We start from the raw sequence: 18,341 nt of genomic DNA, 5'->3' as shown, positions 1-18,341 counted from the left end.
TTTCCCTGTTGGGGAGCGTAAAAAAAAATTAAAAAAGCTGACATGACCCGTACTAAAAATATTTACATCGTTTACAAAGTCCAGTGTCTGTGGTTCCACCCAACAGCTTGATCCATTAACCTATATTAAAATTCAGCCATAGTCCCACCCACCCCCCAAAAAAATGCAGGAGCCATAAAAAGTCTTTTTAAATAAATAGGAATAAAAATTCTAAGACTATAAAATGGACATGTGGTCCCCTAAAAACCTTTAAAATGAAATTCCACCTGAAGTCTGAGCCAGGTCATGGAGAGCCAGGCCCAAGGCCGGGCTGCCAGAGGTCTGCTGAGAGGACGTCGGTGCTGATGGCCAGTCGTGCGTGAACGTACTGCAACACCGTCTGTTTCACTCCCTCCATGTAGAGCTGCTCACCTGAGTGCAGGTACAGCCAGATCAGCCGACTGAGCTGAGCGCTCGCAGAGGCACCGTGTAAACTTCCTGTTCACAAACAACAATCACAACAACATGCTTACAGCAACAATTTACACAAACCCTGAGTGCAAACAAACTGCTCAGGGTTGACTTTAGCTTTCCACTGGAGTTCATGTAGCTAACGTAATGAAGGAGACTCACTGGTGTGGTTGAGTGGGACTTCCTGTCATCTACAGACCAATAAAACTTCACTGTGTAGCTGAATAACATAACCGAGGCAGCCATCTTAGACAACTGCAGTTTCGGGTATTTCTGCCCGCTAGGCTCCACCCCCAATAATGTAAAAGGCAAATGTGTATAAGCAGAACAGCGTATACAAAGCTGGAGGTTTCTGCTTCTTAGAAACCTGTTGAATAACTAGACATCAGCTACTTCAGCCTCATACACTATATTGCCAAAAGCTGTGGGACGTCTGCCTTTACATGCACATGAATGTAATATGGAGTTGGCTTTCCACAAGGTTTAGGAGTGTGTTTATGGGAATTTTTGACCATTCCTCTAGAAGCGCATTTGTGAGGTCAGACACTGATGTTGGACGAGAAGGTCTGGCTCACAGTCTCCGCTCTAATTCATCCCAAAGGTGTTCTATCAGGTTGAGGTCAGGACTCTGAAGTTTCTCCACACCAAACTCACTCATCCATGTCTTTATGGACCTTGCTTTGGTCACTGGTGTGCAGTCATGTTGGAACAGGAAGGGGTCATCCCCAAACTGTTCCCACAAAGTTGGGAGCATGAAATTGTCCAAAATGTCTTGGTATGAAGCTGAAGCATTCAGAGTTCCTTTCACTGGAACTAAGGGGCCGAGTCCAACCCCTGAAAAACAACACCTGAATTCAATGATTTAGAGGGGTGTCCCAAAACTTTTGCCAATATAGTTCAGCTGAGGTCCAAAATCAAGTAGCAATCAGACAAACCTCAACAGCCAAAACATGCTATAAATGTGTGTGTATTTTTACAAAAACAAAACCTGAAAGCATGAACGAACAGGACCTGGAGCATTACCTTCCTCTGTGAGCTGGTAAACAAGACAAATCACTCTCCAGCCTGCAGCCGTCTGATCAACTGACCATCGTGGCTGAGGGTCAGAGACGTGTGCAGCGGAACGTCATAAATCCTAATTAAGACTTCCCTGACGTCTCGTCACTGCCTCAGACATGATGAATGGCTCGTACACGGGCGAGGGCAAATGAGGGGAGATTTATTTATTCACTCATTTATTTATTTATTTATTTATTTGTGTTTCTACGCTTCACCTCCAGACCTGAACCAATCCCGGTCTCTCAGCAACCACCAGCTGAAAACTCAAAGCACAATTAGCACCGCGTCACACACCGTGTCCGGAGCAGCTGCGGCTCAGGAGCTAAACACTACAGACCTGACTAAAATGAACTCACTGAAAAGAATGAAAAGAGGATGAGCATTTAGCATGAGTATGTCCCCATTTTCAGCTTCATAAGCAACAGAAATATTCAGGCTAATATGGTGTGTGTGTGTATGTGTGTATGTAAGTAATATATATATATATATATATATATATATATAAATAAAAGCTTTCACTGCTTGGATTTTAACGCCAGTTCATTAGACAGAGAACCGTTTTTCGAGATATTAAAATGTCTGGCCAGATTTCTATCCAAGCAGCTGTGAGGGATTTGGAATCATTTAGTGCATGAATGTTTGTCTAGAAATTTCTGAGACCAGAGTCTACATTACATTTCTGGCATTTGGTGGACGTCATTATCCAGAGTGACTTACAATAGATCTCCTTTCATACAACTGAGCAATTAAGGGGTTGAGGGCCTTGTTCAGGGGCCCAGCAGTGGCAGCTTGGTAGACCTGGGATTCCATTAAGCGAACACATCCCACAGTTTACACAGACAGGGAAGCAAAAATTAAAAATCATTTCTCTCCAACTTTTTGTTTAAAAATGCTAAATCCTGCTTTAAAAATGTCTGTCTGGACATTCCCCCCAACAAAAAAAAAAAAAAAAAAAAAAAAAAAAAAAAAGAAAAATCCTTTGCAGCTAAATATGTACTCACTATCAGTACTGGTCAGTGTACACGGTTGTGTCTGTGGTCTGAAAAAATAAATCAGATTTTGTTCAGATGAAATCAACCCACTCTAAAATAAATAAATCCGATTTGTGTGAGAAAACATGAATCTACATCAGATTTTTTGTGATTCATGCTGCTCACAAACGAAAAGGAGGAGAGGGGAAAATAAATAAATAAACCACTACATTCCCTTTTTCCAGCAGTGTGAACATGGCTGACCCCTGCATCCCAACTGACCTACACTATCCATCCTAAAACTGTATCAGATCACAGAATGATGTATAAAGAAATAAATATCCCAAAGCTACCCATCCAGGAGATTTTCTAAGCATGGCTCCATGGACACTTTCAGGTGATGTAACACGCATTTTGCTTGATTTTGTGACTGCACATTAGACATAAAATGAGGTTCATGGTAAATTAAATCATAGTTATTATATAAAAATTTGTTTACAGTGAGCGTAACTAGGCAACAATATTCACATCCATTCCATGACATTTTAGTGCCCCCAGTACTTACATACCCTTAAGCTACACACTAAAATGTACGTACACACACAATATCTATACATCTACTTCCATCACTCTATATCCGTATATTACGGTGGCTGAGAAGTGCACAGTGTGGACAATTCGGACACAAGCGGAAAAGGTAGGTATAGTTTGCGAATGGAATTCTTACCTCTGATTGGACGAGACATCTGTCACTCAGGATATACAAGTAGTAGGAAATTATGTATCTAACTATTTCTTGTCCATGTGTAGAGTTCTGTGCTCACTTTAAAGTGTTTTTCATTCCCTAGTGCAACTTCAAATCTAAGAAAAATATATTTATTAGAAAATAGAATTCACAATCAATGCAGAATTGAGGAAGGATGTTCATATGGTGCGATTTTGGACATACTGATAGCGCATCATGGCATAAAGATTAGTATTACAGACCTGAAGAACGCAGGTATGTTTGGAAGACCAAACTATTCCAGACGAAAGGATGTAAGGAGCGCTATAAGAGCAGGTCTGTGTTCATACACACACCAATCCACTTTCTACTGCCAAAGCCTGCTGGACTTCCTGTATATCCTGAGTGACCGATGTCTCGTCCAATCAGCTGTAAGAATTCCATTCACAAACTCTACCTACCTTTTCCAGTTTGTCTAAATTGTGTTTTCTGATTTGTTATTGTGTTTGTACTCCTCGGTCAATATATTTATTTTTAAGGGCTAAAATGATCACCTGAAGGTCTGGGTTGCCTTCAGCAAGGACAGAAAGATCTTAAATGTCACATCACCACCACATGAGAAGATGCGACAGTGAAAGGCCACAACAGGTTACAAAACGCTTCATTACCAGACAAGGTGACGTTTTATTCCCGGATGTTCTTGTGACTGTTATAGTGATGACATGTGAATAGATAATTATACAGTACGAGGCGTTCAGCTCTCGGGCAAGTTTGGTAGATATTTTTAGAATCTTCCGAGCTGCTCTATAGTGTTAAACATCCTCCATTTCATTTCTCTATAATAAATCCAGCATCATGATAAAATCTAACAGTGTAACTGTGTCTGTGTCTGAGATCCTCCTGCTGGTGTGCAGAGCTCTGTGAACTTGCCTTGAGAGATCTTGGTGTCGAACTCCAGCAGGGTGAAGAGCTCATCAGGAAGCAGCTCTCTGAGCCAGGTGTTGTCCTCCAGGTAGATCCAGTCATGAAGCATCCTCTTCCTGCGCAGGAAACCCTGCACGTGCTGCAGGTACACGCTGTTACCAGACACCAGGTACAGTCTAAACAACAGAGAACATATGAATGTGCTTTAGCAATTCAACCAGAATACCATTTATAAATTTAAAAGCCATGCACGTCTCATCTCATGTCTCCATTTCTGGCTGAATTGTTGGTTTTGCTTTATTTTTCTTCCTAAACCTGCCCTTTAAAACCTATTTCTTGGTTTAATAAAATGCAATTTAAAGTACCATGAAGGACCACGAGAGTGAGCAACGGCATGTTCTTACTTCAGTAGACTCTAGACAAATGCATGGATATAAACAAGGGAAAACCTTTTAATGCAGTCTTAACATTTTAAGTTCAAAACTACCTTGTGAAAAGCGTTAAAGTGGGAATAAAAATAACGTCATATAGAGTTTAGAATAACTGACATGACCGCCGATTTTTTTTTTTTTTTTTGTTTGGACAGTTGGCATGGTCAGTTTTGTGCTCAAGTCTTTCAACAGGCTGAGAGCCAGAACTTCTCATGGTCCACCAGCCTGTCCTTCATCTCCCTTTTCAGCAGTAGATACACACCATTAGTGTCTTCATAAACCTGCCAGCAGATCACACCATGCCAAAGAGATCTGTGGCAAAATAGACGCTTCAAAATGTACATTAACTCTTTGGGAACGCCTCAAAATGTCCATACACACCTCAGGTCATTTAGTGAACCTGCACTTAAACCTAGCTGTGAAATTTGAGGACATGCAGTTATAAGAAAAATAAACAATGAGGTGGAGCGAGGCGGCTTAACAGGAAGTGGGGTTACAGACAACACCCAGAAGTCTATCATCCCTCTTATAATACAGTACTTTACCAGTGGTTGTAATTTTCATTGATTAAAATATGCCATGTATTTATCCATTCATAGTTTCTTTTAATGTAGCAGAACATCCGCTAAACAAGACGCCTGTTCTTTCTTTTGGTTAGACAGTTGGCCTGGTCAGGTTTGTGCTCAAGTCTCTGTTGTTGAACAGACCGAGTGTCAGAACCTCTCGTGGTCCACCAGGCTGTCCTTCATCTCCCTTTCCAGCAGCAGGTACACACCATCCAGAGTGTCTTCATAAACCTTCCAGCAGATCACACCATGCTAAGGAGATCTGCTTCAAAACTTACATTAACTGTTGGGGAATTTCTCCAATGTCAATACATACCTTAGGTTACCTAGCTGTGAAACTCGAGGACATGCAGTTAGAAGAAAACTAATCAATGGAGTGAGGAAGACAACCAGAAGTCTTCAATATGCCACGTTTTTTTCATCCATTTATAGTTAATGTAGCAGAACATCTGCTAAACAAGACGCCTGTTCTTTCTTTCTTTGGACAGTTGGCATGGTCAGTTTTGTGCTGAACACAAATTCCTTCCTGCTGAAGCCTCCATATGTTCAAACTATAATGAATTCAGAAGATGTGCTGATGTTCATGTCCATAAGTTGCTCAGACACCTGCACCCGATCATATAGTACACACTAATGCACAAGATCATTCTCTGGACACCAATCACCATCCAGTCCATTTAAATGACCTCTACACAACTAAAACTCCTCCTGCGACAGAATCAAATGCTCACAGGTAAGGTAAGATAAGAACGTCCGAGTTGTGTACATTAATGTTCAGGGAGGCGGATAGGACACCATGACGGGGTCCTGGGTCATCACTGGCAGCTCATCTTTCCTCTAATAAATGCGAATTACTGCTCAGTGTGGCTGATAGTGTGTTAATAAAACATATGCATCGTGTTGTACTTTAATAAATAATCCTATGTAATTGTTGGTTAGCTTGTCGCTGTGTTAGAAGAGGAATAAAGCACTTCAGGACATGCTGTTATTGGAAAATAATCAATAACGTGATATCATTGCATCTCTGTTACCATCCCGACAATTAATTTCCTGTAAGATTCCTCATACTGTATACATACAAAGAAATTACTCTCAGTAGCACTGCACAGTGTACAGCATACACAATATACTCGCATTATATCCACATTTTTATGACTAAAATCAGATCGTCAGTGAGATGTTGCATTCTCGCATGATCCATCTCTCTCATCTCGATTTAAAAAGGTGGACAGACGGCAAGGCTTCATGTTAATTTGCCTGCATGCTCATCTTTCCACTGAATATTTCATATTAGCTGACTGCAGTCAGTTCACTTTGATGGGAATGACTTGGCCTGGCTTGGCTTTGGAGCAGAGTTTTATTCTCCTCACACTTCAAAAAGACTCGGTGTGGATCTCGCCCTGCGCCTGACTGCAGGCTGTGTGTTTGAAGCTGCCAGCCGTGGCCCAGTTCTCCCACCGAGAGCTCAACAAGCTTCAAAGCCCTGTCTGAAAGAAAAAAAAAGGGCACCGGGGCAGAAAAACACCGAGCTCGACAAGCTTTAAATGGAAGAAACACCCTTATCCAAATCACAACGGTTCCTTCCAAGAGCCAAATTAATTAAAAAAAAAAAAAAAAATCTTTTGTCTGGGTTTGTGTTTGATTTACTGATGTTTTATTCTTCTGGTCTAACTTTCTATTCTCCTTTTTCCCCTCTCATTATTTTATGAGTACAGCTTTAAGAGTTCATACAAATATGTAACTTTAGAAATATAGACAGCAGGTTTATTACCCTCCTTCGAACACCATCTAGAAAACACAAGCAGTCACTGAAGGAAATGATCTCGATGATGAACTCCAGACCTAGATCCCCTAAAAATCCCCTCAGCACATACACAACGCCCATCACCTACTTGTAATAGGGAAGCGTCTCGATCATCCTCCAGTTGACGTAGTTCACGGCCGTCTCCTCCAGGGTGCATACGCGGCTCATCTGCACCTTGGCCACCTGCCAGAACCTCTCGTGGTCCACCAGCCGGTCCTGCATCTCCCTTTTGAGCAGCAGGTACACGCCATCCAGAGTGTCCTCATAAACCTGCCAGTGGATCACACCATGCTAAGGAGATCTGCGGCAAAAATAACTAGACGCTTCATAACGTACGTTAACTTTTTCCTAAAATGTCCATACATACCTCAGGCTGTAAGCGAACCTGCACTTAAACCTGCCTGTGAAACTTTATAAGAAAACTAATCAACAAGGAGGAGGCTTAACAGGAAGTGGACACCCAGAGGTTGAGTCCAGAAGTGTTCACTTTGTCTTATACTGAAATACAGCACTTTACCAGTGGTTGAAACTTTCATTTATTACAATATGCCATGTTTTTTTATCCATTTATAGCTACGTTTAACGTAGCAGAACATCCGCTAAACAAGATTATCGCTTTACGCTACAGCACTATTGCAAGAATTCCTCTGTCCTGAGGGTGTCAGAAAACCTAAAGTTTGACCGTTACAAAGACTCACACTGGAGATTCCTTCCCTAAAGGTTAAACATCTCAATTTTAATGTTTTATCTGATTTACAATCTTTCTGAAGGAGTTGTTACTATAGAAACAACAACAAATCACACAATACCAACTTGTATAAACCTTTAGAAGTGACTCCTTCTGACCAAGTCGTTTGGTGGTTTTTTTGATGCCGTGTCAACAAGACTATTACATGGTGTAAACAATACCAGATATACACACACGTTAATCTTGTACTAAGCTTTAAATGTCTTGTACAGTTTTGTGAAGTCTGATAGAGGCATTGCAGTTCAGCAGGATGCTCCTTCTGACCAATCAGAATGGATGCTGTGGTACAAATCCCATATACGATAAGCCCAGTTTTTTGTTTAATGGTCAGAAGGAACAAAATATCCCATCAGAGTCTTTTCTTTTCAGTATTTAAGCAATGAATGAGTAACTATCAGGAGATTAGGATATACAACAAAATTCCAGTTTTATTTGTTTAGTCAAGAAAAACAATGAACTGTGTCCATGCAACAAAATGGAAAAATTTGATTTGTAGTTAAATAGAAGTCTTATTCTTGAAATTGGCTTTTTTTTCCTATGCAGCACTTCATAAAGCTACTGTAGAAAGAGTTCTTGTGAAATCCATGGACACTATTTTTTTTTTGCCAAGAGCCAAACTGTTCCCACAAATCTAGGCGCATGTAATTGTCCAAAATGTCTTGAAGCATTAAAAGTTCCTTTCACTGGAACTAAGGGGCCGAGCCCAACCCCTGAAGTCAAAGATTTGGAGAGGTGTCCCAAAACTTTTGGCAATATAAGTGTAGGTTTGTTTATTGCTTTCTTAATGCCACACCAGCATCAGTGGCTATTTTCATGGAAGGATAAAGAAAGGAAAAGTGAGATTTTAGCAGATTTATATAGCATTAAAACAATAAAAATCTACAGTATATCGACTCCTTATATTCTCTAGTGAGACATTTTGAAGAGATGGACCTAGCTATACAATTTTTCCTGAGTAAAAGCATTGTCTATTGTTAAGAGCATAACAGTCTTAATTTTTTTTTTATTATTTTTATAAACAGATCACATGTTGGGGTTTTTCCCAGTTTAGTATGTGAAAGTCTTGAGTTTTCAATACAGCGTCTTGTGTATACAATCAGATCTCAAAGGGAAAGTTGAATTGTATTTCATTTCAGAGACACCGCTATCCAATACAGAGCATTTCAAACTGAAGAGCTATTAATTTGTACCCATTGAACGGGATTGGACATTTTCTAGCCACTCCATGAAATATATACACGCTGTGTAGGTATGAGATACCTGCCACGTTCTGGGAAGTGACCACAAGGTGGGTGTAAAGTGGCTGCTTTTAACAATAAAATCAGTCAGGACACAGTGTTCTGGGAAAGCAGGAATATCATGGTGGACAACGGGTCAGTAATAAATAATCCAACATTGATAAGCAGCTGAAAATGATGTCTGTAGTATAGAACATGACGTCGCAATTTATCTAATTCTGCACACAAGCAGCTCTGATCCTGCTGATTTTCTGCCTTCTTAAGCTACAGAAAAAACAAACAAGCTCCTCACCAGAGTTACACTGAGATTTATTACTGATGATAAATCTGATGGAGAGAGGAAGCAGGAGTGTTCGTTAGCAGACACTGCTCAGAATAATGAGTGAAAGATGAGACTTCAGCTACTAGACATCATTAAGTCACTGAGTGGGGGGGGGGGGCAAACTGTGTGTCCAGACAGAGACAGATGCACAGAGAGACCAAGGGAGCGACAGACAGGCACGCCCAGCGAGCGACAGACAGGCACGCCCAGCGAGCGACAGACAGGCACGCCCAGCGAGCGACAGACAGGCACGCCCAGCGAGCGACAGACAGGCACGCCCAGCGAGCGGCGGGCAGAGGCTGACAGAGACAGAGTCACGCGCAGCGAGAGACAGTCACGCACAGCGAGAGACAGCAAGACAGACAGCAAGACAGACCGACCTTTTAATTTGATTTTGCTTTAATTAAAAACACTCCTGCATTTCTTTAACCTAATCTCCATTAATCACATCTGCTGTGTGTGAAAGTCAAGTGCAATCTCCTTTAATATACTTTTACAGAGGGAGGAATGTGGTGGAGCTTCCTGCGAGTATGATGGCTTATAAAAACCAGGAAGAAAACCTTCAAGCCACCAGATTATTTTTATTTATTTATTTTTTTTTAAATTGTGTACGGCTCCAGTATCGGAAAGTTAGATAAAAGTTAAATAAAGAATATCTGAGACTTTATCAAGCATAATGACTGTAGTTTTGCATCTCTGCTATGCATTTACAAATTTATATCTATCATTATGTACAGCTTGACTCCCAACACAGAGCCATTATTGGTGAGGAACCTGTTTGGAGGAAACAGATTTTGTTCTTTTCCATATTGCAGGAAAATGACTTCTCTACTTTGCATAAAAATGGCTTAAGCTGCAGAAGCAGGAATATATACTGACTGATATTTAGAGCTCTGATATGGAGATCAGACTGAAATAAAACCATTACATTTAAAGGCACAATAATTATTTGGATTAAGTGTATAAACAAGGAGGAAAATTTTTTTTTAAAAAACATTAACGTTAGAAATCATTTCCTAAAGTTTTCTCTGTGCTAAAAGACTTCTGACTTCTCTTTGAACTGCAGCTCATGATTCTATTAAAGTGGCGGTGAAGTGGAGAAGCTGTATGCTCAGACACGCAGCACTATTAAAGAGGACGCGTACTGATACGCCCGTTATCCGTTTGGCCAGCCACTAGAAAAAGACGAGCGCTTCCCGTTGCCTGCTCACGCTGTGACCTGTGAAATTACAAACACTGGCTAATGAACTAATGAACTGAAGACACACAATGGCAGGAGATGTAACACCACAGGAATACCTAAAAAGTATCTGCTGTGCTCGGCAGGAGCTTGTTTAAACCTCACTTCAATGAAGAGAGACAGCGAGAGGGAGAGAAAGGGGAATTTGACCAGGAGTGCAGTTTGAAGTGATGCTGCTTCAGTGCTTCAGACATAAGTATGTTCTAATATGCGGGAACAGGCTGGTCATTTAGCGTGTCGTGATTTGTGTGGGTTTTGAGTGGCGAGGCAGGAAGGACAGCTGAGCACTGCGGTGCGTTACGGTTTGTTCTCTTTAATAGGAGTTGTGTACCTTCCTGCGTTTCAGTCTGCCCCAGTCACGCCCGAGGATCCAGGCCACCAGTGACTTGCACATGGAGAAGTAGTTTCCTACTGTATGAATTCCTGCATGGAGAAATGGAAGACATCTTAACAAGCATCTGGATCTGATGTGTCAAATCACATGCTTCATTATTTCCCACTCTATACATTTTTCATCATTTTGTGCTGGATAATGGAGGAGCTGCTTTTTATAAACAATAACAGGCTATAAAAAGCAGAACGGAAAACCTTACGATGATCACAACTCAACACACAAGCACAGGTTTTAAACCCTGAACTCACCGACGTTCTCGTCTCCCCGAGCCAGTTTGCCCCTCCAGTAGTCGCTGGTGATGGGATGAAGGGAGGCCAGGTATCTGACATCACACACCGTTTCTCCCCATGTGGAAACCTTCTTCTTGCTGTGTTTCCTCCACTGAAGGTATATGGCTCTGAGCTGGCGGTTCATTGGAGCCGGCTGGCGAAAGAGCCAGTAAGTGAAAAGCCACTGGAACCTGCACTGGGTGTACTGGCGATACATTGACTCCAGTTCCGAGTGATCTGGAGGAGATGGAGGATAAGTGTGTGAAGAGAACGATGGAAAGATTTCGGATTGTAAACAGTGACCATCTCAGATGGTACTGAATGTTCATGCAAGCCTTTTCAAATGAGGAGCTGGTGTACAAATCATTGAAAATGGGCTGAAGTCACTTGGGGAGGAAAACAGGAACCCCTCCCCCAAGAACTAATCAGTCAGGATGGAGAATAAGGGACTCAGAACATGAGTCAGTCTTGTAGTAAGACAAAAGAGGCTCTTTTCACTCCGCAGCCCATTGTGGCACTTTGAAGTTACTCAGCAGGGCAAAAAATTGGATTATTGTATTTTTCCCTTCAAAAGGCTTCCGTTGCTTTTTGGTAGGGCAACAGGGCAGGAGTGCACACACAAGAGGACTACAACTAAAGGTCTTCATAAAAGAATGAGGGTGGTTCGAGAGAGAGAGAGAGAGAGAGAGAGAGAGAGAGAGAGAGAGAGAGAGAGAGAGAGAGAGAGAGAGAGAGAGAGAGAGAGATTAAGAGAGAGGGAGAGGCAGACACAGACAGACGGAGCGAGAGTGACAGAGAGAAAGACAGAGAGGGGGAGAGAGAGAGCAAGGGAGGGAGAGTGTGTGAAAGAGAGAGAAAGAGAGAGAGTGTGAGGGAGAGAGCAAGAAAGAGAAAGGGAAAGAGAGTGTGTGTGTGGGGGGGGTCATTTTGGTTGCAAATGTCCGATTTTTGAAGCAAGAAGCATTCAGAAAAGTGGTAGCAAACCCACTCTTGTATGGTTTCCACCTCTAAAACTAATTGAATTTTTAGCTGATTATTTTTACACGACAATTTATTCTCCTTCAGCTCGATAACCAAAGGAATTTTCTCAATTCAATTCCCATTATTTTGCATAGCACTTTGAACCCCGGTTTATGATTTATCCCCGTTATCCACCTATAAGGTGATATCCAAGAGGAAAAATCTCCCTGAAACCAAGAGGAAGGAACCTTCCGAGGAACTGGACTCAGAAGGGAACCCATCTTCAAGTCAAGAAGTCAATATTGTCAATTTAACCATATACAGCTGGTGCAGTACAGAGCGAAAAGAAACTGTGTTCCTCCAGGACCATGGTGCTACTGTACATAAAACAGAGAACCAAGAGTACACTACACACCACTACATAAAGGACAGGTGTGTAAACACCACAGTAGTGTTCAGGGTGCAGCGCTGATCAGTACACAGTTCTGTAATGAATAAAGTAAAATACTACAAATGTAAATAAAGGACAGCTAGCAGCAGACTGTAGCTGCATAATAAGTAATGTGTAAAACTGCAGAGCACCGGTCTGATGGCTTGAGGGGGAAAAAACTATTACTGAATGCTTCTGTACCTTTTTCCAGACAGCAGTAGGGTGAAGAGTTTGTGTCCTCAATGCTGATGGCTTTGTAGTGTGGTGTAAATATCTGTGATGTGAACGTCTCATCCGGGTGACACCAGACTGTGTGATTAGAAATCATTTCTCTTCTATAACTGTACACTATATTCTCAAAAAGTGCTTATTGCTTTAACAGGAACTTGAGCCTATTGGATCCTAGCCATCCTTAGCAAGGAGAGAAGCCTGTTTCTGACTCAAAATAGCACTTTATCACAAATAAGCAGCCAAATCCAGATTAGTGTTTTATTATAAACAAGAATTTTCGATATTGAGCCAAATATTAATGATTGTATCTGTTTTAATAGCTGGAGAGACTCACGGGAAACAATAAACAAAGAAAAGAAAGCAGATTTACACCAACCAGGCATAACATTATGACCTGTCGAATATTGTGTTGGTCCCCATTTTGCTGCCAAAACAGCCCTGACCCGTCCTGCACTGTGTATTCTGACCCCTTTCTATCAGAACCAGCATTAAGGTCTTCAGCAGTTTGAGCAACAGTACCTCGTCTGTTGGATCGGATCACACGGGCCAGCCTTCTCTCCCCACGTGCATCAATGAGCCTTGACCGTCCATGACCCTGTCACCGGTTCACCACTGTTCCTTCCTTGGACCACTTTTGATAGATACTGACCACTGCAGACCGGGAACACCCCACAAGAGCTGCAGTGTTGGAGATGCTCTGATCCAGTGGTCTAGCCATCACAATTTGGCCCTTATGGTCAAACTCACTCAAATCCTTACACTTGTCCATTTTTCCTGCTTCTAACATCAACTTTGAGGACAAAATGTTCACTTGCTGTCTAATATATCCCACCCACTAACAGGTGCCATGATGAGATGATCATCAGTCTTATTCACTTCACCTCTCGGTGGTCATAATGTTTGGTGTATCCATTCCACTGGTCCACTCTTGCACATCCTGCACTATTATACAGTTAATATTTCCTTTATGTTTATTCTCATAGGTTCTTTATATCCATGCTCCCTTGCTTCATATTACTATGCACCAGTACACCAAGATAAATTCCTGATGCACATAAAACCAACTGTTCTTGGAAATTAAGGTGATTTTGATTCTAATTTAGACTTAATGAAACAAGTAGAGCAGTCCAAATCTGAGCCCTGTGGGAGTGGAGAGAGCACAAAAACTTACCGCTGCTTTGGTGCTGCTTGAGAACGTAGTGAAAGAGCAATGCTGCAGTGCCATGACGAGTGACCGCGAGGTTATATAACTCCCTCCATTCCATCCTGAGCGTCTCATCACCTTCTGGGTTCTCTATTTTAAGACAACAAACCAAATAAGAAAACCACACATTGATCATTAACAGAAAAACAGATTGCAGCCTGAAGGGATGGAATGGGGACAAGCTATCAGCACTGGCTATGCTTTCCTGAGCCTACAGCATGAGGCAAGTTAACTAAAGGGGGGAAAAAAACCCTCAGGGCGTGTGGTAATAGGAAAACAAACTACAGATGATTTGCTGTGCATAAACCGTATAAAATCTCTGCATTTGTAGCTACAGGATGTGCGACATATATAAATGTGTTCCTGTTATCACCGGCATTATAGCAGCTATAGATACTACACAACATGATCTGAACACTTCACTTACATCCTGCCCCGAGACACAGCATTAACACAGCTCTGACTATACCTCCTTCCATACGTGTTAAAAAAAACAAAACAAAAAAAAAACAGCTAGACCAAACTCGGGAACACTTAACTTCCCCATTCCAAAAAGCTCTTAAGGCTCTACTCCAAGCAATTTGCACCTCTAGCACTCAATGTTCTTGTACGTTAGCATTACTCGTAATGTAATTAACTCAGATATATATCGCTTTGCTTGCATTTCCTCGTTTGTAAGGTGCGTTGGATAAAAGCAGCTGCAAAACGCGTAAACGTAAATAAGGCTCTTTGCCATTTAAACAATTACATTTATTTACCAAGGCTCATCATGAGTGCATGCTTTTATGGTGAACTGTGTTACTATAGAAACAAACCTGTGATGCTGTTATAGAAAATGAATCAACACATGACTCAAATCCCTAAAAAAGTTAATGCTGGTTCTGATAGAAAGGTGTCAGGATACACAGTGCATCACAGTTTGTTGTGTATGAGGCTGCACTGCCACAGACCAGTCAGGGTACCCATGCTGACCCCTGTGCACCGCTGAAAGTGGCAACAAGCAGGATAATGCACCGTGCCACAAAGCAAAAAAGGTTCAGGAATGGTTTGATGAGAACAAGAACGAGTTTGAGGTGTTGACTCCGCCTCCAAATTCCTAATTTCAATCCAATCCAGCATCTGTGGGATATGCTGGACAAACAAGTCCGATCCATGGAGGCCCCAACCGGCAACTTACAGGACGTAAAGGATCTACTGAAAATAATTGTGCCAGATACCACAGCACACCCTCAGGGATCTAGTGGTGTCTATGCCTTGTCGGGTCAGGGCTGGTTTGGCAGCAAAAGGGGGACCAACACAGTATTAGGCAGGTGGTCATAATGAACCAGCGTGTGTAATTTATTTTTTTTTATATATATATTTTTTATGTTGCACTACATTTTAATATATTGTGTGAAGAGAACTAAAATAAATTTCCAATTCAAATCAATAACCTATGAGCCTGTGGGGTCAGAGATCTGAGCAAAGTTGGCATGACTACCTTGAAGTTTCTCTGTGAACAGCTCTCTCGGCAGTCCCCACAGCTTCTCCACTTCAGCACACGGTAGCTGGGCTGCAGGTAAAGGCACTCGCTCCTCGATTACGAGCCACTGCGTCCAGTACACATGCGGAGGGTAAGGCACTTCAGCAAACAGCTTCTCCTGAAGGGACCGGTTACAGTGGACGTTGCGGAACAGGGCTCTCCACATGAACACTAAACGAAAGGCGGTCTTGGCGGCATAACCGGCTGTGGCGATGTTCGGCAGGCCTACCCCAAACGAGTCCTATAGACACATTTCAAAAAGAAGGGAAAAGGTCATTTGATCATAGGCAGACATTTAAAATAACACAATTAAATCAGACAGGTAGGCATTTAAAATACAACAATTATATCAGACATAGCTTTGTGATAATAAAATAATATGAAAGTATAAAAGTGCATTTCCATGATTGTATATCCTTAAAATTTAAACTTTAATTTTTAAGACATTAATTTTATTTGTCACACATTTTATTCAATTTTATTTGTCCCCACACACGACATTCAGTGAAATGCTATTCACGACCGTTCTCGATAATAAAAGCCAATTAAGAGCCAATTAACACCAAGGTAGAATAAAAATAAGCCAAAATAAAACAAAACAGAAAATATAGAGCATATAAAGAAAATACAGTGGAATAATTGGAAGAGAAAAATAATTATATACATATAAAAAAATTGAGAAAGTAGTATCTGAATACAGAATCTAAGGACTGTGCAATTACTTTACAATTGAACCTCTCTCAATCTGTTTCTCTCTCTCTCTCTGGCTTGTTTAAGTATAGAATTAGCAAATATGCACTTAGTAAACTGTTATTTAGACTTTCTAATAACGCTACTTATTTATTCATTTTCACACTATAACTTTGTGGTAAAATGTTTGTACTTTAGTGTGACCTCAGTCAATATCACAGCAGGCTTTTTTTTCCCCTTCAGCTTTTCCATTGAACTCATGACTTCTGGTAATTTCCAAAAACATTTCATAGGAGTGGAGTGAACACTGCAGCACTAAAAGGTACATTTTTTTCATGAACTTTCATTTTAAAGTTATTGAAAAGGATGTTTCAAGCAGAATTAATGTATTTGAAGCAGAAACAATATTTTTGAAGTAACTGAATGATTATATCAAAGTGGATAAAATGAAGTAATATGCTGTTTGTGTGAAAGTAAATGTAATAGCAATGGGACAAAATAAAATAAAATCAATAACCAGTCCACAATAACCAACACAATCATTAAAGCATAAATATTAAGCCTAAACATTTGCCAAAAAATACTAATGCGGCTAACAAAGACTGTGTTGCCAGATTGACGCACTTATAAACATATTCCATTTCACAATTAGCTGTTAAAAATAGCCTTGCGTTTTTAATTTTAGAGTATTATTGTCATATTCTGTGAAGATATACAAATAAATGTATAAGTTTTATTAGTGCATAAGATCGTAAATATGAAAATATGAATATTAATAAGAGGATGCTAATTAGACCCAATTGGTGTAAACTGCTGGTCGACGTGGCTAACAAAAGACTGTGTTGCCAGATTGATGCACTTTAAACATATTCAAATACACAATTCAAATTCCTATTAATCGGTAATATTATTGTCATTTTTCTGTGAAAACTGTATGTATAAGCTTTATTAGTGAATAAGGTGGCGCCGTAAATACGAATATTAATAAGAGGATGTTAATTAGAGCCAACTGGTGTTAATTGCCGGTCAATTAACACTGCTATGTACCTAATAATTAAATAAAAATCAATAAATGAAAGTAGCACTCAACTACACCGAGCTTACTCAAGTGCTCCTTAACTACATTTCCCGTAGATTTCTTTTAGAAAATAAAATATTACCCTGAAGTGTCGAGTCCAGAGCGAGTCACAGGAACAAACCCGGAACAACCTGCAACAGGTGCTGCCGAGCCTCAACAAACACACCGGCTCCAGGTGACCTAGAATTGCAATGAGCACCTCGTCACTTAAATATAACAAACCCGGGTTTCTATCCAAGTCATGGAGCTCATTTCTAATCAGACTTTCATCCTTGCTAAGAGATAAACAGGAGAAATGCTCCAGCAGCTCGCTCTCCAGGGTCGTGTCGTGATGGGCCATACCCGCCGGTAAACACCTCGCCAACCGCCGCCATCTTGGACAACAGGTTTAAAAGGCTCGGTGCGTACCAAGTCTGCAAATCGGGGGTGTTGTGGGATAGCAGAATTATGACTATTATCAGTATTGGCATAGATATAAAATTAAAAATCACACATTTTACTAAACTGAAATATGCAAATGCTAATACACTATTCGTAAATATGTTCTTATTTAATTCATTTCTCTAAGTAGCCAAAGTGAGAAGAATTCCCCTATTTACGTATTTTGTTAGATGGCTGAAATTTTAACTATAGCCAATGTAGGTATTATAGCCTATACTGTATATACACTATATTGGCAAAAGTTTTGGGACACCCCTCAAAATCAATTAATTTAGGCGTTGTTTTTCCATGGGTTGGGCTCGGCCCCTTAGTTCGGAAAAGGCAGCTATAACAGCTTCAACTCTTCTGGGAAGGCTTTCCACAAGGTTTAGGAGTGTGTTATTGGGAATGTTTGACCAGTCCTCTAGAAGCATATTTGTGAGGTCAGGGACTGATGTTTGACAAGAAGACCTGGTTCGCAGTCTCCGCTCTAATTCATCCCAAAGGTGTTCTATCAGGTTGAGGTCAGGACTCTGTGAAGTTCCTCCACACCAAACTCACTCATCCATGTCTTTATGGAGCTTGCTTTGGTCACTGGTGTGCAGTCATGTTGGAACAGGAAGGGGTCATCCCCAAACTGTTCCCACAAAGTTGGGAGCATGAAAT

At 40.9% G+C, this 18,341-nt stretch overlaps 1 protein-coding gene across 1 annotated transcript; it reads right to left on the bottom strand.

Annotated features, from left to right (window-relative positions):
• si:dkeyp-114g9.1 (uncharacterized protein LOC555399 homolog) lies at window positions 1–17,706 on the bottom strand. The gene is made up of 8 exons (XM_058379449.1): window positions 17,338–17,706; window positions 15,443–15,728; window positions 13,933–14,055; window positions 11,120–11,377; window positions 10,809–10,900; window positions 7,018–7,199; window positions 4,131–4,304; window positions 1–473 (listed from the first exon to the last, which is right to left on the bottom strand). Exons 1-8 carry the CDS (start codon window positions 17,593–17,595, stop codon window positions 284–286), a joined length of 1,563 nt encoding a protein of 520 aa, XP_058235432.1. The 5' UTR covers window positions 17,596–17,706; the 3' UTR covers window positions 1–283.
• Window positions 17,707–18,341: the final 635 nt, after the last annotated feature.

This window comes from Hemibagrus wyckioides, linkage group LG25 (genome assembly GCF_019097595.1).
Source record: "Hemibagrus wyckioides isolate EC202008001 linkage group LG25, SWU_Hwy_1.0, whole genome shotgun sequence".
NCBI lineage: Eukaryota > Metazoa > Chordata > Actinopteri > Siluriformes > Bagridae > Hemibagrus > Hemibagrus wyckioides.
This window is presented reverse-complemented; position numbering and strand designations above follow the sequence as displayed.

Coding starts and splice junctions, on each gene's coding strand:
- si:dkeyp-114g9.1 (XM_058379449.1), bottom strand. CDS start 17,595: ATGGCCCATCACGACACGACCCTGGAGAGCGAGCTGCTGGAGCATTTC. Junction 7,200..10,808: donor GCAGACTGAAACGCAGGAAG/GTACACAACTCC, acceptor ATCCACTGGCAG/GTTTATGAGGACACTCTGGA. Junction 474..4,130: donor ACCAAGATCTCTCAAGGCAA/GTTCACAGAGCT, acceptor GTGAACAGGAAG/TTTACACGGTGCCTCTGCGA.